This window comes from Balaenoptera acutorostrata, chromosome 12 (assembly GCF_949987535.1).
Source record: "Balaenoptera acutorostrata chromosome 12, mBalAcu1.1, whole genome shotgun sequence".
Taxonomy (NCBI): domain Eukaryota; kingdom Metazoa; phylum Chordata; class Mammalia; order Artiodactyla; family Balaenopteridae; genus Balaenoptera; species Balaenoptera acutorostrata.
The window spans coordinates 67,591,597-67,615,642 of NC_080075.1; the positions used below are offsets into that span (position 1 = coordinate 67,591,597).

General features: G+C 41.3%; 1 protein-coding gene across 5 annotated transcripts in view; it reads right to left on the minus strand.

Moving 5' to 3' along the window:
• LTBP1 (latent transforming growth factor beta binding protein 1) overlaps nt 1–24,046 on the minus strand; it is a 432,848-nt gene that overhangs the window by 361,090 nt on the left and 47,712 nt on the right. For all 5 annotated transcript variants that reach the window (XM_057557919.1, XM_057557920.1, XM_057557922.1 and 2 more), the window contains exon 3: nt 15,191–15,488. In XM_057557919.1, coding sequence (XP_057413902.1) covers nt 15,191–15,488 — 298 coding nt within the window. The remainder of the gene's footprint in view (nt 1–15,190; nt 15,489–24,046) is intronic.

Consider the following 24,046-nt stretch of genomic DNA (forward strand, 5'->3'; position numbering starts at 1 on the left):
TGCATACAAGGGCTTCTTCCCCCTTTGAGAGTTCTTGAAATGTTTAACAAAGGGATCTTTAATATGAAAAGAGCTCTTACAAATTAAAAAATAAATAATTATAACAACATGTAATATAAATTACATGTAATTTAAATGAGGCAAAGAATGTAAATAGATTACCCACATAAAAATACAAAGGGCTAATAAATGTGGAAAATGTTCTACCTCAATTAAAAAAAACTAAGAAGAACAAATTGAAATTATTCCATGAGCATGTGATAATATCATACTTCATAGGAATATTCAAAACCTCTAAGACTTTACAGACTATAATTTATCAAAGTCTTATTTGACAGTGACCACACTTACTCTGTTCAAAATATTAAGGATCTGAAGCAATCTAATAAACATGTCACTGACTAACATATTTACTTCCACATAAAAATCACTACATTAAATTAATACAAAACAATATTGCAGCAAAGAAATTAATCAAGGAGATTGCAAAGTGTTTCAACCTTGAGTAAAATATTTCTAATATACGCACACTACATTTTCCTACTATTTAGATTCCCAGATCCCCTTTCAAGACATTAAGCCAATTAAGTTGTGAAATGCTTGCCTCATACATGGAAATGAGTTTCTAAGAATTTCTTTTTTTATTCTTTCAAATAGCTTACTTAAACCAGGAGGAGCCACAGGAATGGAAGAGAAACAGAAAGAGAGAGAAGAAAGAGTTCCACAAAGGGTCAAGGAGGAAAAGGGTTATTTATGCCCAGGGAATGAGAAATGGAAAAGAGAGTGCTTCCTTTCAAATTTCTTTTCTCAAAGTAAAGCACATCCTAATCTCCTCAAAATGTCCATGTCATCTTCCTGTTTGAGTTAAGAACATCCTTCCTAGAAATATAATTAGGAAGGATTAGCTGCTGCATAAAGAGGCTTTGAACAAATTAAGAAAGAATGATGTCTCACTTTAGATTCTGTCCATCAAATCTCCAAATACCAGGACTTGGCAAAACACCAACATCAGGCAAAAAAAAAAAAGGCGGCGCTTTAAAGCAATAAAAGTGATACCCATGTCAGTAAAGCCCTAAAATGAGAATTTTAAAAAATAATTTCTGTATCTGTGGCAGAGATACTAGCTAATTTTTAAAGATTTAGGACAGCTTCTACATTGGTAACTTACTATAATGAACTGTCACATTTTTTTCATGAAACAATACATTTTGACTAAATGAATCTTGATTGTTTTGAAAATAAACAACTTTTTGTCAAACAAGAGTGGTTTACTTGAGAATTCATGCAATGACTAAAATTTTTCACTCCTCCACCCTTTTAATTTATATTTCGGGCTTCAAAATTACTGTGCAAATTTTTTTTTATTATTATGGTAAAAAGAATCAGACCATGGCATATAAAAGATAGCAAGGACTAAGAACATGGACTAAGAGGTCAGGTTCAAGTCACAGCTCTGCTGCTACCTTCCCGTGTGACTCTGGGTAAGGTATTTGCCCCTTTAAGCAGTAAAACTTCATGGTCGGGCTTCCCTGGTGGCGCAGTGGTTGAGAGTCTGCCTGCCAATGCAGGGGACACGGGTTCGAGCCCTGGTCTGGGAAGATCCCACATGCCGCGAAGCAACTAGGCCCGTGAGCCACAATTACTGAGCCTGCGCGTCTGGAGCCTGTGCTCCGCAACAAGAGAGGCCGCGATAGTGAGAGGCCCGCGCACCGCGATGAAGAGTGGCCCTCGCTTGCCACAACTAGAGAAAGCCCTCGCACAGAAACAAAGACCCAACACAGCCATAAATAAATAAATTAAAAACAAACAAACAAACAAACAACCGAACTAAAAAAAAAAACTTGGCAGCCCAATTTCCGGGACCATGCTTTCAAAAAATACATTCTATGATATATTAAGCAAGTTTAAAAAAAAAAAAAAACTTTATGGCCTGTGCTGGTTGAAAATTTTGGATGATGACAAAAAAAAATCTGTATCTAATACATTCTTGTTCTATTTTCTGCTATGCTCAAATAACTTTCAAAAGAGACAAGTACACAAGATTAATTCTATTCAAAGATATTGATAAAATATTTCTTGTTTTTTGGTAAGAGCTATAACTCCATGAATCACATCACTCTGGAATCATATGAACTCTAAGTGAAAAATAATTGAAGTCTGCCTGAATGTCCTTGTTTGCTTTCTATGAGACTTGAGCCAATCTTGCGTCAAGGTTCAAATCAACTAATATTTAATTAAATACTCATGAGTACTAGGAAATTCGAGCTCATAAACTGGATTTATAGTGTCAGTTTCAGTAATTTTCCCAAGAGACTGGCTGCCTGGGCTCTGCTATCACTTTCTTGCTTGTTAATGTGCCTTGTGTCTATTACAGGCGTTCTAGGAAGTGTTAAGAAGCAAGAAGATTTGGCACTGCAACGTCAAGAAGATAATATCCAGAGAAGGAAGTGGAATCTAATCAATTCAAGTTCCTATAACATTCAGAGATATACAGAAAGCAGGTCCCATCATCACCTAGAGGTACCACAGAAGAATGGGATGGATGCAGGGCTGAACTACTGTCCTATGATAGTGAGTGGGATGACTGAGTGAACTTGTGCCTACTCTGATCAGTGATTTATTGAACTTGTCTCTTCTGATTACTTTGGGGAAACTGAGGCAGCTTAGAAGATGGGTTAATATCCGCATTCCTGGGTGATCAGACTTTGCGATTCAGAGCAGTCATAACATCACCTACATTTTTCCGTTCACCAAGTAAGCACTGTGCTTGGTACAGTAAATCACAGAAATTGAAATGAATGCTACGAAGGGAGGAGGTGAGGAGACATGGTGTTAGGAAAGCATCTTTCAGGGAGCAAGGGGGGTAGCAGGGAATGCTTTCCCTAGGAAATGGACATCAGTGGAACAAGCAGGTGTTAACAGGGAAGACGAACATGTATGGTACATGTAGCTGCAGACAGAGAAAATGTGTCAGGAAGGAGCTGGGCAGACTCAAGGAGCTGCCTGTGACATGGTGACAGGCTGAGCAAAGGGAGACCATGGAGTCCCATCCCCCAGGAGTGGAGAACTCATCCTTATCCTCAGAGCACTGAGAAGCCAGTGAGGCACTTAGGCAGAGCAGAACAAGACTCACATTTTGAAAAGATCCCTCTAGTTTGAACTAAACTTCATAAAGTCCCCAGCACCTGGCATACAGGGGACAGTTAGACCCTTTCTGCTCCACTCATGGAAAAGCCCCCCCAAACTCTAATGGGTACAGGAACAATTTCCAATCCAATTTAATTTCACCCAGTCTTACTGGTTCCTCCTGCTATCCTGCATAAACGCATAAACATCTTGTTCAAAACCTGCAGTCCTGAAAAATGACAGATATTTTTTCCTGGATTAGCAAATTGAGGCTTTCTCTTCTCCACAGTGTTTAAGTAGACTTTCTTTCCGCTTACAAGTTCTTGTCTCTGGACCCTAGGATCAGCTATTTCTGCTAGGTCATCTCTAGTATGATTAACAGATAAATAGGTAAAAACTATACTCAACCTTGAAAACCTCAGTGAAAATATACTAACTGTAGGCATATTTACCACACAAGTTATTTAACTCAAATTTTTATTTCCTATTTGTGCATATTTTGTATTATGTGAGGTATACTTGTCACCTCCCTCACACAGGACTCACGTCTTATAGGTTCTTTATCCTAATCCCAGGCAACTCCAGGGCAGAGAACTGCTATAAAAATTTAGTCTTATAATTTAGTCTTCACTTTTTTCAAACATAAACAAACACCTAAGCCAAGGAAAACAAGGAAAGAGGATTTAGTGCAAACCCAGAGGCACCTTGGAAGGATTCACAGGCAGTATCTATGGAATGCCAAACATATCCAAATGTAAAGAGGAATCTTTACTTTAATCTGCATAACACCCATAGTCAGGCCCTAAAAATCATTCTCATGCTTGGCATCGACCGTGCAGGCCAGGCTAAAGCTCATGGGTTCCATGTGTCAGCCAAACTGTGTTCTGTTCCAACTGCTTATCAGTGGCTTCGTGTGTGTTTCAATCCCAGTTCTATGGTCCGTGTGCAGCAAGTGCTCTGACGACTAATTAATTCAACTTTCAGTGCACAGATTTATTTCATCATAGAAGAATAATCACATGGGAAATACTTTATCGGACTCAAGGGCCCCAGTCTAACTGTTGAAGGCAGGGATATTCCTAGCCCTCTCCCCACTCCTCCCCATGTCTGCCCACCCCTTCCTCACTGCCCCACCTCCCAAGAGAGCTGCAATCAGAGTCCACAGGCCACTTTGTCTAGTGGGTGGGGCCACTATACGTCAAAAGTGGTGTTGACTTTTCAACCCCTAGTTCCACTAGGCGAAGGGCATGAGGAGAGCCAGCCCCTCCTGGTGCCTCACCATGTCTGGGCTCTTGATCTCCTGGTTTCCCCCCTTCCATCCACCACAAGTGCCTGAGTGTGCTGGTCCCAAGATTTCAGAGAACACTGGGGGCCATTTTTACACCTTAAATCTATGTGAAGTGTTTAAACCTAACAATTGTAAGAGTCATAAGGGCTGTCCCTGCTCTTCACTGAAGAGCACTGTGATGACTATTTATCAATACTGTCCCTTCTGGGCTTCCCTGGTGGCGCAGTGGTTAAGAATCTGCCTGCCAATGCAGGGGACACGGGTTCGAGCCCTGGTCCGGGAAGATCCAACATGCCACGGAGCGACTAAGTCCGTGCGCCACAACTACTGAGCCTGCGCGTCTGGAGCCTGTGCTCCGCAACGGGAGAGGCCACGACGGTGAGAGGCCCACGCACCGCGATGAAGAGTGGCCCCCGCTCGCCGCAACTAGAGAAAGCCCTCGCACAGAAACGAAGACCCAACACAGCCAAAAATAAATATAAATAAATTAATTAATTAAAAAAAAATACTATCCCTTCTGATTATAGCTCACTCGTGAGTAGCAGAGAAGACTGCCAGGACAAAACCCGGTCCCTGGTAAAAGTCTGTGGTAGCCAGAATAACAGCCCCCCCAAAGAGGTCCACATCCTACTTCTCAGAACCTCTGACTATGCTAGGTTACGTGGCAAAAGGAAATTAAAGTTGCAGATGGAATTAAGGCTGCTAATCAGCTTACCTTGCGATGGGGAAATTATCTTGGACTACACAAGTGGGTCCAATGTCATTACAAGTGTCCTTAAAAGTAGAAGAGGGACGCAGAAGAAAGAATCAGAGACGGGCAGTGAGATGGACTCAGCCCGAGATTATCAGCTTTGACAATGGAGAAGGAGCCACGAGACACAGAATGCAGGCAACCTCTAGAAGCTGGAAAGGGCAAGGAAACAGGCTCCCCCCTTGAGCCTTCAGAAGGAAGGCAGCCCTGCCAACATCATCATTTTAGCCCAGGGAGACCCATTTCAGACTTCGGACCCCAGAATTATGAGAACAAATTTGCACTGTTTGAAGTCACTAAATTTGTGGTCATTTGTTACAGCAGTGATAGGAAACTAATGAGAACTCCATTAAAGTAAGAGACAGTATACAGAGGTTAACTTCACAGGCTGCCTAAATTTGAATCTTGACCCTACACTTATTAGCTGAGTGCATTTGGGCAAATTATTTAACCCTCTGCACCTGAATTGCTTCATCATATGAAATGGGGATGATAATAATAATAATGATAAATGTCTATCTCACATTCCTTTGAGAGCGTTAAATGAGATAATACTCAAGAAGTAATTAAAACAGTGCCTGGCACGGAATAAACACTCAGTAAATATTAACTATTATTATTATTATACTGCACCAAACACCCTCTTGATTTCTAGCAATTAAATTGGAGAGCAAACTATCCCAGCACTTGCCCTTTTCAATCACAAACTTCGAGTTTCCACATAATTCCTTATATACCTTTGTCCAGAACTTGAACCCAGTCAGATACTGGTTGTATCTCAAAACCACTCTTGGCCAAGACTTCCTTGTGGGACCCAGTAGGGTGCAGACAGCATGGGGTACAAAGTGACCTCCCCGACTCTTTCCCTGCCTCTCCACCCCAACTCCACAGTCCACTCTTCCTGCCAAGTCCTGCTCAGGAGGAAAAAGCTCCTTGCTTCCAGTTCCTCAGACACTCTGTCACCCCATCCCTTCCCTCATGTGCCTGTTTTCCTCGAAGAGCCAACAGATACCAACATGATCAAACTTCACACAACGGATCGTGAAGTCCTTCTCAAACCCTGACATTGTTATAACTAGCTGGGCTTGTTTTTCTGGTGACTTAGATTCACAAAGGTCTTTTTCTGGAATTTGCACATATACCTATGCACACGGCATTCTTCATAAGAGCCAAAAACTGGAAAAATTCCAAACATCCATCAAGAGCAGAACAAATGATAAGTCGCAGTATACGCATATGATGGAATCATCTCTGGAATGTAAATGGGAACTGCAGCCACACATAATTACACAGATGAATCTCAGACATAATGGTGAGTGAAAATATACACGCTGTATGATTCATTTCTATATAGTTCAAAACAGACAGAACTGATCTCTGGTGTTAGAAGTCAAGATACTGGCTCCCTTTAGGGAGAAGAAAAAGGGCAAATCTAGGAAAACGGGTGTTTTGTGGTGCTGGCAACGTTCTACTCTTTGACATGGATGGTAGTTCCATGTGTGTGGGATAATCACCAGGCGTGTGCACTTCTGATTTCTCTACTCTTCTGTATGTAATTTCAATTTAACTCTTACTTTTTTTTTTTTAAATTATTTATTTATTTATTTATTTTTGGCTGTGTTGGGTCTTCGTTTCTGTGCGAGGGCTTTCTCTAGTTGCGGTGAGCGGGGGCCACTCTTCATCGCGGTGCGCGGGCCTCTCACTATCGCGGCCTCTCTTGTTGCGGAGCACAGGCTCCAGATGCGCAGGCTCAGTACTTGTGGCTCACGGGCCTAGTTGCTCCGCGGCATGTGGGATCTTCCCAGACCAGGGCTCGAACCCGTGTCCCCTGCATTGGCAGGCAGATTCTCAACCACTGCGCCACCAGGGAAGCCCCTAACTCCTACTTTTAAGAAAAGTTTAGGGGACTTCCCTGGTGGTCCAGTGGTTAAAACTCTGTGCTTCCAATGCAGCGGGTGCGGGTTCAATCCCTGGTCGGGGACTAAAATCCCACATGGCGTGCGACGAGGCCAAAAAATAAATAAACAAATAAATAGGCTTTTAGAAAGTTAGACTAATAAAATATTGAATTAAAGGCTATTTCTAAAAACAAAAGTTTAAAAAACATGCACATAAAACGATAAAATCAGTCATCGGTTCACATTTTTAGTTCCCATCGCATCCATAAAGTGTCATGAACACTAAAATCCCCAGATTGAGTTCCTTTTCTTCAACTTTCTACCACTTTGTCTTTTTTTTACCCCACATCATAAAGTAAGGCTCAAAACCTTCATCTTATGGACTTGTTGGGCAAATACAACAAGGAAGGCAGAGTATTGTGCAAATGTACAGGGCTTTATGAAGGCGAACGGTATTATTCCAAGAGAATAAGGTCACTCCTGCACTATCAGTATTCAGGAAACAATTCTTGGACAGGGACTTAGACATTCATATTTTTTTCTCCAGGAAAAACTCAACAAAAATGTATTAAACGTTTATTGTAGCCCCTCTGTGTACCTATGTAGATAAAACAGATGATTGTGCAGTAAGCATGATGACAATGGTTAAGTATAGGAAGCACAGAAGAAAAACATGGGGGAGGGCCAGCAGAGTGGGGGGGAGTCAACACTAAGCAAGGGCCCCCCACAGTCTGAGAGATCATTTGGGGAAACCATCTATTCAAGTACTGACCATTTCCTTGGCTACTTTAATAAATTCAGACAAGGTCGCAACCTTAGCTATAAGTGCACAAAAAGCTTGAAACGTCTCCCTAAAATTGCACCTGTTGGTGTAGTTTTATAATGAGTTTTGTTTTCCTTTAGGAGTAGTGTGAGAGAGTCCAAATAAAGCGAATGAGCTTATATTTGTTGTTGTTGTTAATCCAGAGAGCAGAATACTTCAAGGAACATTCCACGAAGTCTCCCATCCTTGTACATATCATAGCATACAGTTTTTTTAAGGTTCAAACAACCACAGAGACTGGAAGCTAAGAACTAGAAAGAGATAAAGACAGTGTAGCACCCTCTTCTCCCTGGCACAGGCATCACTCGCCACTGCTTCCTATCAACCAACCCGCGGTAAATGGGAAGTATTCATTTCTCGAGACCTTTGAAAGTGGAACCCATTATCTCAATGTGGATTTTAAAGGGCCCTCCCCTATAGTTAGAAAAACTCTGGTGTAGTATAAGCTCACTTGATAAACAGAGAACATATTTGAATTATGCCTGTCTTAAAAGAGACCATTTTCTAACTTGCTTCTTTTCTCTTTACCCCATCCCTGAGAAGACGATGACAGAAAAGACATCAATGACATTAGGTAAGTTCAGGCCCCCTCCACTGGTGTGAGACAGGAAAAAACTATTTTTTCCAGAGAAACGAACCACCATCCTTTGAAACATAAAATGATGAAAATAGCCATCACCAGGGAAGAAAAAAGACTGGATACATGTGAGCTCTTGAGATAAATTTGACATCCACATCCTGAGTGAAACCAGACTTCCTTCTCAAGCTCAAAGAGCGGTGACTGGGCACACTGTGTCCTGCAAAAGTGCCTCCTCCTTACACAGTACAGATAACCGCTCCCCATTTGGCAAAGCAGTGGTCATTTGCACCTGCATTCTCTAAACAAGCAGAAGACATCAGCAGCTGAAGAATGTCCCTTACGACCTCCGCCTCATGGGTCCATGGTCAGCGCCTGTAACACCCATCATGATTAACAAGGATAAAGACAGACATTTCACACAAGTTGAAACAGCCTCACTGAGCAGCACTGAGGATTGAAAACAAATTCTTGTGGGAAACTTCAACATACATGTGAAAAATGATACTGACAGGTGATGAAAAAGCTCTGGAAAACTGAACAGTTCTGATTTTTGCTCCTCTGTGGAGCTCCTGGCCACAACATATAAGCATTAACACCTTTTTACACATAAAGTGACTAAAGACAGACACTGGGGGTGCACCTGTGACCTGACAGCGGCAATTCTTCGCTGAATACATGGACAGCTATACGTGAACAACATCTACAGGATGCAATTATGAAAGTCACCTGAAGTGTTAATATGGACTTTCTAAGGAATGCAGTATTATCAAGGGACATAAAAGTTCAAAGAATGAGAAAAGTGACTGCCAAAATCTGTATACAGGAAGATGAAGGCATCATTTGGTCTTTTCTTTAGCTCATGGAGGATCCATGATGTGGCCCGGAAAACTGGAAAAAGGAACGCCATAATAATAAACTTCCACGGAAAGCATGAATGGAAGTACCAACTACAGCAATGACTACTGCCAGAAGGCCCTGACCAAGGTCTTCCCAAACCAGTACCTGACCAAGTGGCCAGGCATGTACCACTGATACCCACTTGCTTTTAGTCCCCGCTGGGGTACAGTGGATGATCTTGGCTATTCATCTGTAAAGCTCTGTCAGAAATCATGCATTCACCAAGTATCAACCACCATCAAAGACCGTGGAGATCCATGCTATTACCAAGAAATGTTGGAAGACAGCAGGATAGAAAGACCACCACGCCCTCCCTTTCGCCCACAGTCCCACGCCTGGATAGTACCTGATTCTCTTTTTCTTTGCCTCCCACATCTGAGTAGGCGCCAAGGTCTTTCGTTAACAACGCCTCCCGAGCTCATGTCCCTCCTCTAGGTTACCAGCACCACCACGCCGTTACAGAGCCACCCTCCAGTTACCACTAGTCCTAATCCATTTTAGACGCTGCAGCCAGATTAATCTCCCAGGCAGAAGAAAAATCGTAGCAGCCTTCCTCCTTGACACTTTCTCTTTTCCGTTACTCTTCATTACAGAAAATTTCAAAAATACATAAAGGTAGAGAGAATTGTGTAAGAATTGTGTGCCTGTCATCCAGCTTCAATAATTATCCCCTCATGGCCAATCTTGTTACCGCTATACCTCAACCCACTGGATAATTGCAATCGAAGCTCAGACATCATACAATGTCATCTGTAAATACTTTAATAGTATTCCCCTTCCTTACATAACTACAAGGTCATCAGCACAGCCCCCAAAATCAACAATCATTCTTCTATATCATCAAATTTCCAAATCAATGTCAGCATTTTCATGGTTGTCCTATCATCATTATCTTTTTTCTGTTATTTACAGTGTGTTTGCATCAGGAGAAACACAATTTAAATATTGTGATTGGTTAATATGTTTCTTAAACCTCTTTTTTTTTTAACATCTTTATTGGAGTATAATTGCTTTACAATGGTGTGTTAGTTTCTGCTTTATAACAAAGTGAATCAGCTATACATATACATATATCCACATATCTCTTCCCTCTTGCATCTCCCTCCCTCCCACCCCGCTAGGTGGTCACAAAGCACTGTGCTGATCTCCCTGTGCTATGCGGCTGCTTCCCACTAGCTATCTATTTTACATTTGGTAGTGTATATATGTCCATGCCACTCTCTCACTTCGTCCCAGCTTACCCTTCCCCCTCCCTGCATCCTCAGGTCCATTCTCTAGTAGGTCTGCGTCTTTATTCCCGTCCTGCCCCTAGGTTCTTCATGACCTTTTTTTTTTATTTTAGATTCCATATATATATGTGTTAACATACGGTATTTGTTTTTCTCTTTCTGACTTACTTCACTCTGTATGACAGACTCTAGGTCCATCCACCTCACTACAAATAACTCAGTTTCGTTTCTTTTTATGGCTGAGTAATATTCCATTGTATATATGTGCCACATCTTCTTTATCCATTCATCTGTTGATGGACACTTAGGTTGCTTCCATGTCCTGGCTATTGTAAATAGAACTGGAATGAACATTGTGGTTTAAACCTCTTTTAAGCTATAGGTTCCCCCTTCGTTACTTTTTCTATTTTGTTTTGTTGGGTCTTTTTGGAATTGTTTTGTTGAAATCTTAGTCTTTAACTTGGTGTTTAACCAACCTTTAAAAACTTTCATTACCACTAGTCTTCATTTAAATCAAGTTCCATTCAAATCGTATCTAAATGTGGTCATTTTCAAATATGTTCACAAATTCTTTGATATTTCTCTCTTCAAACAATGCAGCTTATTAACTACAGTCCCTCTGAGAGTGGACTCAGCTTAGTGACTCGCTTCTAATGAGTAGAATAAGGCAGAGGTAAAGGTGTGTCATTTTCAAGACTGAGAAGGCCCTGTGGCTTGAGGATCACTTGCTCAGGGAGAAGCCAGCAGCCATGTTGTGAGGGTGCTCAGGCAGCTCTGCGGAGAGGTCCGTGCGGAAAGGAAGTGAAGCCTCCTGCCAACAGCCATGGCAGTGAGTCACCTTGGCAGTAGGTTCTCTGGCCCCAGTCAAGCCACCCCTGCTGACTGCAACCTCATGAGAGACTCTGAGCCAGAGCTTCCAGCTAAGCACCTCCTGGATTCCTGACCCACAGAGACTGTCAGACAATAAATGTTTATTGTTTTAGGCTGCCAAGTTTGTGGGGACCTATTACACATCAGTAGATAACTAATAAAGCAGTCTTTCTGGTGTCACATCATTGCTTTTCCTAGAAATGCCCTTCTCCAGTTCTTTGTGGTCAAGTTTAACCATCTTTTCAAGCTCACAGATGACACCCTCCAGAGCCGTCCCTAGACCTCCACATCCCCAATGCTCCAAAATCTATAAACAATTGCTCCCTCCTTTGATTTTTCTAGAGAACTTTGTATCTGGTTCTAAGCCAAGCTGTCTAAAACCAATTTGGCCAAAGTAAAACCAATTCATCCAACCCCCACCTGCCTAAAATGTGTAGTTTTAACATTACAGTTTTACTAAAGTCGCTATTCCTCAAACAGCCCAGGCAGGCTCCTGCTGGGGCCTCAGCCCTAGCCCCACACTTCTCCATGATTCCCACCCTCACCTCCTCCGGGCCTTTGCTTAAATGTCACCTTCTCAGCAGAACCTTCCCTGACAGCCTATTTAAAACCACCAGGGCCCTCACTCCTTCCCATCCCACACCCACCCTGCACTCCCTGTCCATTACTGCAGTTTTATTTTCTCCACAGCACTTACCGCAATCTAACATATGTTTTAATTACACCACTCATCAATCGTCTCCCCCCTTCCAGACTGTAGGCTCCAGGAAGGCAGACGTTATGTTTAGTTGTTCAGTGCTACATCCTGAGCCCCTAGAACAATGCATGGTACATAGCATGTGCTCAATAAAAACCTGAATAAATGATCAAGACTGCAGCATTTCATATGCCACATAATGGATGTAACACTAACTACACATTTTGATATTTTAGGTGCCTTTATGTCTACAAGCATTTTAAGAAGGCTTAATTAATTTCCCCCTTCACTAGACAAAAACCAAACCAAACCTTGAAACACCCTAAAGTAGGCAATATTACGAAAAGGTAACTTAAGAACTGTTACATTTCTCAAAAGAAACCAAAATGGTCCTATCATATGTGCCTCCTCGACAGTTTAAATTTCAGGTGATCGGGTCATTACCTAAATTCATCAGTGGGCCAACTGTACCCCTTCCTTTGTACCCCTCTCAAGTGATAGCTCATCTATCATTTCAAAATCTCCTTAAGAGCAGAACTGGATCTTGTACATCTTAATACTCCCTGCAGTGCCCAGATAACAGGGCAACGGACAAAAGTTTATTAGGAAAACATCAGAATTGTTAGCATCTTGGGCCATCTCTTCTCCTCACCCAAAAGCACGCAGTAGGCACGCCCATAAACACATGCCTATAACAATGCGATCGTAAAAACCATCTTCATTCAGCAGATGAGGTCTCTGAAGCAAATTATCTAATGACTTTTATTTTCCCAAAGCCAAGTTGGAGCTGAAACCTTAGCCTCCTCTTTGACTCACAACATTCTTGTCTAAATTACACTGCTGCTACCAAAAAAAGAAAAAAGGGGGAGGGGGAAAAAGTTGCTCCTTTATCTGACATCTGACATATGGTTCTCACTAACAATCCATATATGCACATCATAGAGGGTCAAATTCTAACAGGGGATGGTGATATTCAGGATAAATAATGTCGCTTGTAAATGACTTCACAGCTTATGTAAGTAATAATGCTAGAAAAAAATAACTGCAATGCACAGTAATCCGACTCTTGATTGCCAAGGCATAGTTCAACACAGAATTGTTCTTTGTTTTTAAGATCCAGAACAATGCGGGAAGAGAGATGTCTAGCTAGGATATAATCAATGCTTTATATTATTTCAAAGACACATGTTCTGACACAAAAAAACACTACTATCCTTTAGAGAAGGGGTCAGCAAACTACACTTCAGGGGCCAAACCTGACCCACACAGGCTGTTTCTGTATGGCCCATAAGCTAAGAATGATTTTTACATTTTTAAATGGTTGAGAAAAAAACTCAAAAGAATAATATTGCGTGCCATGAAATTTATATGAAACTCAAATGTCAACATCCATCAATAAAGTTTTATTAGAGCACCCACACTCATTCACTTACGCATTGTCTATGGCTGCTTTTGTGCTAAGGACGGCAGAATTGAGAAGCTGCAACAGAAACCATATGTCCCACAAAGCTACAAATAGTTACTATCTGGCCCTTTACAGAGAAAGTCTGCCACCCTTTACACTTCAGGGCATGGACGCTGGAGCCTGGCTGCCTCCCTTTAAAGCCTAATATGTATTCTCCTTATTCTGCCTCTATTTCAATCCTAACACTTATTACTCACTTATTAACTGTGGACCTTGAATACATTACTTAAGCACTCTGCACCTCAGTTTCCCCATCTGTAAAATGGGGTTTGTAATGGCACCTACCTGATGGGGTATCACTGTGAGTTATAAATGGATAATCATACACAGCACGTGAAACAGTACGTGGCATGCAGTAAGCAGTTACTAAGTACTGGCTATAACTACAATTCCTTCTTCTTGAGGGCTGCAGGATGTGTTTTCCAGTTGAAATGGCAGCAAAGTGCTTAGATTCCAGCACAGCCTCCCAAATCTCTTTATCACGGTAGAATTGAAGAATGAGGCAAGAAGAAATGAGAGGGGAAAAATGAAAAAAAGAAAGAAGAGGACTGAGGAGGGAACAAGAGAAAGGAAAACGTTATCAGAACCCCACTCATCAGGGACAGTAGGTGGCCTATTGAAAGGGGAAGTATAAATTAGGATAATTTCATCTGTAGTAACAGATTAAATAACTTCTGTGGGCTGACGGGATACTAATCACCAGGTGGAAGCTATCCCGGGGGGTTGGTGGGGAAAGCATTCAAAATTCCAAGCAAGTGACTTACAGATGAACGGCTGGGTCATTTTGAAGTTAAGAACTTCCTGTATTTTACATTCCTAGACAAATGACAAGTGATAGCTGCAGTAATTCTGCATCTTGTTATCCATGTAGAGCAGCTAATTAAAAGGAAACAATTTGGGTAAGGACCCTGTCCTTACAGAGTTCTCATTTTGTTCAGAATAGCACTTACTTCCTAACGCTAAGAAAGAAAACCATGTTCCCATAAATAAAACACAAGCTCATTCACCAAAAATGGACCTGCATGGCAACTGGGAGGTAAACATGGTGTTTAATAGAAGATACACTTAACCTGCTACCAAGGTGGAGAAATTCTCTTTCCCAGGACTCACTTTCACTTGAATACCTTCTCTGTGGAAAGATGAGTTCCTACCTTTTCCATGTACCTTTAAAAATCACACTCACTGTTTCTCTTTTTAAATTATGACTTCAAAAACTTTAAAGCACCCCCCACCTCGAAAAAAGAGAATTGTTTAACTCACAACTCCACCATAACCAAACAACTACCTTTATTATTCCCTTCCAACCTTGATCCCCTTAATCCTCACTACTGCTTTGCTGAATGCTTATGGTAAATCTTCCCTGCAGAGGCTAAACACACATATCAAGTATTTTTAAGACACTTGATGTGTAAACATAACATGTAAAACCTTAAGAAAAGGAAAGAAGGACATTGCTATCCAAGTGATTTCTGCAAATTGTGCAGGAAAAGAAGAGTGATTTAAAGCAATGCATCCAAGAGAGAACTTAAGATGCTCCTGAGCTGGAGGCAAGTTCAAAACACTCACTGAGAATGTATCTGCTGGGAGAGTCCCACTGAAGGCTTCGGCTTGAGGGTCAAGGTCATCTGGGCCACAGGACTGACTCTTGGTAGAGTGTCTGCCTTCTTAGACGAAGTGTGCTTTGCTGCTTGCTCAGGAGGGACCCAGGAGGAAGCAGCCACGGGACTTTGCCCTCCAAAGACTGGTGACGAGGTGTCCTGGGCAGCTGTTGTCTCACAGGCTTTGCCCTTGGTCCCTGGTTTACACACACAGAGTTGAGGCCGGAGACACATGCCTCCATTCTGACATGGAGGAACACAGCTTGCTGCAGAAAGAAACAGAAGACACACTTTGAAGAAAAGCATTGTAGACTTTACTAATTCTTCCAAAGACTTACCAGTAGCATCGGGCTATCCCTCAATAAAACAAAATGATGATGATGTTGATGATGATGACGATGATAATAGATAATATTTATTAATGGCTTCCTATGTGCCAGGCATTATTCTAATAGATATCGACAGATTTAACCCCCCAGCAACTGTTTTAAGTAGATATTTTATTTTGCTCATTTTACTGATGAAGAAAGAGGCACTGGGGTTATATAATTTGCCAAAGGTCACACAATCATTAGTAAATAGGAGAGTTGGGATTTGAATTCAAGCGAACTGGCTCCCAAGTCATCATTCTTAGCCGCTTTACTCTAGCTGCCACTCAGAAATGCATCAGAAATACAGGGGAAAAAAGAAAGTACTCTGCCCTTCTTTTTAAGTTGTGTTCTGTGGCTTGAGTTTAAATTTTAGGTATCCAAACAACATTTGGCAAAAAAAACAAAAGCCCAATTCCAAACCCAAACCCCCAAAAGTGTTACAGCCTTCATCTTGCATAAGCTATCAGAGCTTGGAGTGACTGTTTCAGAAATCTAGTCCAACCTACCTTTTTTTTTGAGAGAAAAATCAAGGGCAGAAAGGTTGAGAGTCAACCTTTATTTATTTATATATATATATATATATATGCAAATATATACGTACATATATGCATATATATACGTATATATATGCATAGATTTTTTTTCTTTTTTTAAGCCAGTACATCCCTAATCTTATAACAAAAGGCAACCAAAAAGAAACAACCTCTTTATCTCCTATTAACTAGGATGCATGTACTTTGAATCACCAGACTTGCGGCCGAGCAGAGTTTTAAAGTTAGCAGGGCTATGGGTCACGGGTAGGGTGAGTAGATTTTATCATAGGCAAGGTCCCCTGGGAGTTTAGATGTTACTGACTTAAATTTTATAAACATCATAGGCCTATGGACATGATTCCTTCAGTCCCTTCTTTATTTGTCCAAATTAATTTATTTAAATGAACCTTTTGCTATCAGCCCACCTTTGACTTAAACTCTTTGTCTTGAGGCAGATCCCAATACTAAATCTCCCATAAAATTTGGCACAAGGTTCAGTCTACAAACAATCACAAAATAGATGAGGAATATGAACCAGAGGAGGCTCAGTTATGGAGGAGCCAAATGACCAAGACCTAAAAGCCCTGAAACCTACTGATTTTCTATAAACAAGAGAAGATACTTTTCCTATCTCCCTACAATTCCTATTAATTACAGCAAATAATGATAACAAACGGCTGTCGAGTGTCAGAATACTAGGCTGACAAATTTTCTAAAAATGTGGAAGGATTCTTGGGAGAAAACAAATAAAAGGAAAGAAAAATGCAGCCAGCTCCTGAGGTGACCTTGCGGTAAGTTACTTAAGCTTGGCCTCTGTACCTGTACAAGTCCAGGAGCAGGGGGGAGGGCAGTAGCTGCTTGTTCTAAAATGGTCCCCGAGGGCTCTTTCCATATTAGGCTTCTAGAATTCAAAGTCAAAAGCTATGCACTTCTAAAGTTCACGATTCTAATTTATCAGCGTTTTCCTGGCCAAGTGATGATCATTAGGTCCCTACTCGGCCACGGTTATTTATGGAATGTCACAGGAATGGAAATGGGCTCCACCCAGAGAGAACAGAAGTGGCCACAAGCGAGGACTGGATGGGGCTTTCAAAGCTGAGCCTCTGCCAGAGATCACCCCCCACCCCAGGCACTTTCATGTATACATTCTCTTCATGCTTTCAATTAGAAACATGTTTCGGTTTAACATCTGAGAATGATTTCCACTTCTCCTCCCTCCCAAGGTGTACTGCAAATGTCTACAAATCTACCAGGAAGGCTGCACGGAGCGGCTTACAAAAGCTGGCACCTAGATGGGAGCCAAGCACCGAAATCTTCCCCAAACCACCGAGAATATGCAACAAGGGCCTATCTTAAGGAGTTAGAAGTATAACAGGGTAGCGATTTTCTTTGAACTCTTCAAATTTTGCATGTGGTAGGGTGAGGGGAGTGGAGAAAGAATAATTAAGGAAAAAAAGAACTTTAAACTCACACAGAAAAGAACATATGACAGAACAGTATGACTATATACAATAACACCCTTTCACACTAAGTCTGAAAAGACAATAAGGAGAATGATTAGACAATTTCCTCTTCCACCTTCTCCACCTGGGCTCCAACAGCAGCCTCCTGGAGCATGCAGACAGGACGGGCTGGCTTCAACTGGGGGCGGGGACAGATTCCCTAATTGCCAAGACAAGCCCCTCCCCTGACACGAAAAGCAAAACTCACGTTCTGCAACCACATTTTTTTTTTTAATTTATTTTTATTTTTGGCTGCTTTGGGTCTTCGTTGCTGCGCGCAGGCTTTCTCTAGTTGCGGCGAGCGGGGGCTACTCTTCGTTGCGGTGCGCGGGCTTCTCATTGAGGTGGCTTCTCTGGTTGTGGAGCATGGGCTCTAGGCACGCGGGCTCAGTAATTGTGGCTCGTGGGCTCAGTAGTTGTGGCGCACGGGCTTAATTGCTCCGTGGCATGTGGGATGTTCCCGGACCAGGGCTCGAACCCGTGTCCCCTGCATTGGCAGGTGGATTCTTAACCACTGCGCCACCAGGGAAGTCCCTCTGCAACCACATTTTATCAAGCCCTTTTTCGTGTGATATTTGGACCTTGTGCAATAGCGGTTCCCACGTGTCACTTCTCAAAGTGTGGTGCTTGGACCGGCAGCACCATCACCGGGAAACACTTTAGAAATGCACCTTCTTGGGCTACCCCTGGCCTGCTAAACCCCAAGCTGGAGCCCAGCAATCTGACTGCCCTCCAGGTGAGTCTGATGCTCACTCAAGTTTGAGAACCACTGACAAAGCATTTGGAAATTGGCAGCCTTCCACCAGAGTTTTTTGAGAACTTACATTTTTATCACTGCAAGTTTGGTATTTTCACACTACAATGGCTTTTATGTTACTGAATTCTTGCCGTGACAGATGTGTTTGTCTTATGTTGCCCTTCTGTTTTTAATGCAAAATATTAAAAATTTTTTCCATGTGACCAAATTCTCAAGATAATTATGGGTTCCTTCCAAAAGTTTATACATTTGTCACCATCTACTTCATGGCCAATGTAAAAATTCATAGGTATTTATGAGAAAACTGTTATTCTTTTTTTTAATTGAAGTATAGTTGACTTACAGTATTACATTGGTTTCGGGTGTCAGCATAGATATTTAGTACATTTACAGATTATACTCCATGAAAAGTTATTATAAGATAAAGGCTATAATTTCCTGTGCTATACAATATACCCTTGTTGCTTATCTATTTCATACATACTAGTTTGTATCTGTTAAACCCATACCCCTAATTTGTCCCTCCCCCTTTCCCTCTCCCCTTAGGTAACCACTAGTTTGTTTTCTGTGACTCTGTTTCTGGAGAAAACTGTTATTCTAACTGAGGTTCTGAACTATGTGGAATATTTTAACTCTTACAGAAGTTCTTTAAAATGTTTTCCACCAGTTGGTTCTGCATTTGCCTGGCCAGCTATGGTTGAACACAATGAGTAAACACTACATCAAGATCTTATCAGTGGGACTTCCCTGGTGGCACAGTGGTTAAGAATCCACCTGCCAATGCAGGGGACGTGAGTTCAAGCCCTGGTCCGGGAAGATCCCACATGCCGCGGAGCAACAAAGCCCATGTACCACAACTACTGAGCCTGCGCCCTACAGCCCGTGAGCCACAACTACTGAGCCTGCGCCTTAAAGCCCACGAGCCACAACTGCTGAGCCCATGTGCCACAACTACTGAAGCCCATGTGCCTAGAGCCCGTGCTCCACAACAAGAGAAGCCACTGCAATGAGAAGCCCACACACCGCAAGGAAGAGTAGCGCCCGCTTGCCGCAACTAGAGAAAGCCTGTGCACAGCAACGAAGACCCAACACAGCCAAAAAAACATTAATTAATTACTAAAAAAAAATTTTTTTTAATTAGAAAAAAGATCTTATCAGTGGTCTGGGCAGTGGTTCTCAGGCTTTGCAGCACATTAGAATCACCTGGGGAGCTTTTAAAAACTCTCAAAACCCAGACCTAACTCCAGGCTGATTGAATCAGAATCTCTGGGGGAAGGGGCTCATGCATCAGTTTTAGTTTTGTTTTTGGGTTTTTTAACTCTCTAGGTGATTGCAATATGCAGCCAAACTTGAGAACCAGTAGGTGAGGGAACAAAATCCTACCAGACTCGCTGACAGACTAACCTTCCCAAAGTGCAGCTCTTTTAATTATTTTCTCTCCGTTTAAAAATTTTCAACACATTTTACCTGCCCTTGAGATGCATTCAAGACCCTCTACATCTGGACCCCAACCCCCACTTTCCACCCTCAGTGCCTCCTGGTCCATCCCTGCAGAAGTTCACCCCTTCTTGCCTCTGCACACCCGGGGCCCTGTCCTGAAACACAGGCTGGCCCCTCAAGCTCTTGCTCATCTGAAACTTCCTCCTTCTCTGTGAAGTCCTTCCCAAACGCCCACCCCGATCTCCTGCACCATTTTTATCACCTGAACCTCCTGCGCCATTTTCATCATTCACTTCACATTTCACATGTACTGGCACATACATTAATCATCTTTTAACAAAGCTCTTTTATTTCCCAACTAGAATATAAACCGTGAGGTCAGTTATAATTGGCTAACCCAAAACTTTTCGTACCCAAGGACAGGAGCCTGAACATCACCTTGGTTGACTGATGTCAAAGGACAGCCATTTCTTTCCAAGAATGCTGGGATTTAAGGACATCTATAAAGGGAAGATAATAAGTGGGCTCTTAATCCATTACATAATAACAACTACGTCTCTGGATTTGGTTTGCCAGTTGTTCAGTCTCCAATCTTCCAAAGATGTTTTTAAATCAAAATTAATATTTAAATGTACTCTGCTCATATACATGGTCTGCAGTGGCATTTAGCAGTATGCTGTTAAACAGTTTCAGAAGCCCAGATCCAATGTGTTCTAAAAGAACTTTGAAGGGTAGGGGCACTCGGAAACAAACTGGTTGTGGATTCACAGAAAAGAACATCACAATGGGCTGATAGGAGCTGTTACAAGGTACTAAACCTCCAGTACAAAAGCGCATTAAGGGAATTAGCCTAAGACATTTCAGGTGCAGTAGAAAAAAAAGCTTCTGAGAGATACTCAGTTTGTGAAAAGGAACCAGAAGTTGGGGGGAGCCCACCATTCATTAAGTAGATAATCCTGTAAGATAACTTGTCCTCGAGATAAGCACAGTGAATTAACCCTCTACCCCGTCCCCCATTCCAAACACAGAACAATCATTTTTAAGATTTTTTTTCATGTTAAAGAAACGGATTTCCATGATGGAAACAGGTGGCCATGATGGAATAACTGTTACCAAACAAGCCTTTTTTTCCATAAACAACTAGGAAACTGGATGAAAGATATAAGACAACTGTTGTTAGATACCAGACAACTGGCAAGAGAGGACTGTGAATCCTAAGAGAAGGGCATCAAGAGGGGAGCCCTAGGACCACCCCAACCACCCGCAGGAAGCACTCGGCAGATCACCGTGCAGGGAGGGAGCCCACGCACGGCGTGATGGAGGCTGAGTGGCTGGAATCTGCAGGGCAGAGTCCTAGAGAGGAGAGACCTGCACAGAGATAGCCCAGAGATCTGCAGAGGGCCCCAGACTCTTCACCTGATACTGAGCTGCACAGGCATAGGGCGCAACAAACTACCCGGGACCTGTAAGCTGCAAATTCCCAGTCCTGACCCGCCAGAGTCAGGACATTCAGTACAGACCCCAGAATTAAACTCCCTTTAAGAGTAAAACCTCAATATCAAAATCAGGCAAGAACTGTACACAGAAGAAAACTCAGATACAAATCACAGTTAAGAATACAGATGCACAATTCCCAAATAAAATATTAGTAAATCAAATACGACAGTATTTCCAAAACAGAAAAGCAAGCCGAATTAATTCCAGAAATATAAGGATGGTTTTAAATGTCAGCAAATCTGTCCATGGAATTCCGCATGTTAAAAAATTAAATGAGAACTTGTCTCGATGAATGCATAAAATTTTCCAATAAAATTCATCACTTATTCATAATAACAAACAAAAACTGTTAGCCCACTAGGAATACAAAGGGATTTCTTTGTTCTGGTAAACAGTAACTACAGCAAATCCCACACAACAAAGAGTATACCAAAACCTACAGCAAATATTATGAGGAAACTGTAGAAGCATTCCTATCAAAGCTGGAAACAAGTCTAAATGCCCACAATAACCTCTACCGTTGATCTTATATTGTAAGTCCCAGCCAACCTGGCAAAACAAGGAAAAAGGTCTAAGAAGTAGGAAGGGAGAAACAAATGTATCATTATTACTTTAGTTTACCTATGTGTCTATGTAGATAATACAAAAGATTCTACAAACTACCATAACTGGTAAGAATGTGGTACCAATTCAGAAATAGAAAACAGATCAATGAAATTTAACAAAAAGCTTAGAAACAGACTCAAATATAAATGGAGACTTGCAACATGATGGAGAAGGTATAACAAATCTACAGAAAAACAATGGACTAAAAAACTGGGGTTGGAAAAGAAAGAGCCAACCATCTAAAAGAATCAAAACTAGATCCCTACCCCACTTAAGAATATACATACCAGATCTTTAAAATTTTTAAGAGGAAATGTGACAGAATATCTTCATGGTTTGGGGGAAGAAAGAATTTCTCAAATGTGAAACAGTAAGTAAAAATCCAAAAGAATTTATAAACTTGACTAAAACAAAATTTAAAAGATACCATACAAAACATTGAAACACAAATGATAAAGAGAAGACAACCTGCAATATATTTAACAAAGGATTAGTAACCAGATGTATCAAGAATTCCTAAAAATCAATAGGAAAAAAAATGGACAAAGGACATGAATTGGCTATTCACAGATGATGAAATGTGAAATAAATGTGAGAAGATATTCAACCTCTCCAATTATCAGAGAACTGCAAATCAAAACAACATTGAGATGCAATTCTACACCCAAGACACTGGCAATAAGTCTGTTACCACCAAGTGTTAGCAAAGATATAGGGAAATGGGAACTCTTATACACTGCTCATGAGGGTATATTCAATACTCACCTCTGTGAAAAGCAATATGGCAATATTTAGTAAGGTTATAATGTGCAAACTGAATTCATTATTGTCATGTCAAACTCTAATACCCAGCAATTTCACTTCTAGGCTGTCATGTGCTCAAGCAGACATATACAGGAATGTTCATTGCCCACCAATTACAGTAGGAAAATAGTGGCATTGATAGATGAATTGATAAACTGTGGTATTTCATATAATGGAACAGTATACAGCAGTTAAAATCATGATCTAGATCTATATACCAAGCAACATGGATGAATCTTTTGAAAATAACACTGACTGAAGAAAGTAAATTATAGGATGCTACTTTATAATACTGTTCTTCATATGATATTATAATAACTGTCCATGTAATTTTTAAATATATAAAGCAATACTCATTGTTCTTATGGATACATAGGAAATCAACAAAAGCATAAAAATATGTACTGGAGTCACACTAAATTCATGACAGTGACACCTCAGGGAAGGAAGCAGAACAACTCTAGAGAAGGAAATGGGTCACTTTATTGGAGAGTTTTTTTCTTAAAAAAAAAAAGATGGGTAGAAAGTATGACAACAGGTTAGACCTGTATTCACTGTGGGTAGTAGATACATGGGTGCTGACTATGGCAGTCTTTTTACTTTTCTGTATACCTTTCAATTTTATAAATTTTTTAAAAATAAGCCAACAAAAGGCAATTCAGAATTGAAGATAGTTAAAACCTGATCCTTAATCACAGGGTGAAAGGATGACCATGGGGATCATCCATGATGATCATGGGGATGAGGTTGGTCAAAGTGGCAGAAATTGCCAACATGACAATAATGAATTCAGTTTGCACAAAGTGGGCCTGCAGGAAGCCCACATCAAGACCTGGGTGAGCAGGATGGGCAACAAAATACTACTCCATCCTGGCTGCCAAGTCAGCCTTAGGACCACACTCATCATTTGAAACAGATCCTCAATTTTTGCCCCAAAAAATACTCTCAGATCTCTTCCACATTTGAATCCTACTCCAATTTAACAAGCTGATCCTAATGTTCTTTAAAAGTTCAGCGACTGTATTTTTAGGAACTATCCCATGCCCTGAAGCTCAGTCTCTATTGCTCTTATTTCCAAAAAAGTAACTCTTGATTATATTTAAAACTCGTCCCAGCCCACACAGGGCAAACAGAGTGACTCTCTGCCCCTTGCCTTTCTTTCCAAACAAGTTGCAGCATGTCGACCGCATGTGTCCCAGGGAGAAATGTGAGTCTAACTGTGTCTTCTGTGATCAGAGACAGCAGGTGAGAAATTGCTTTGCTGTGTGTGTCTTCACAGTAATTCCCAGCTGCCCTTTGAAGTCATTCAATAAC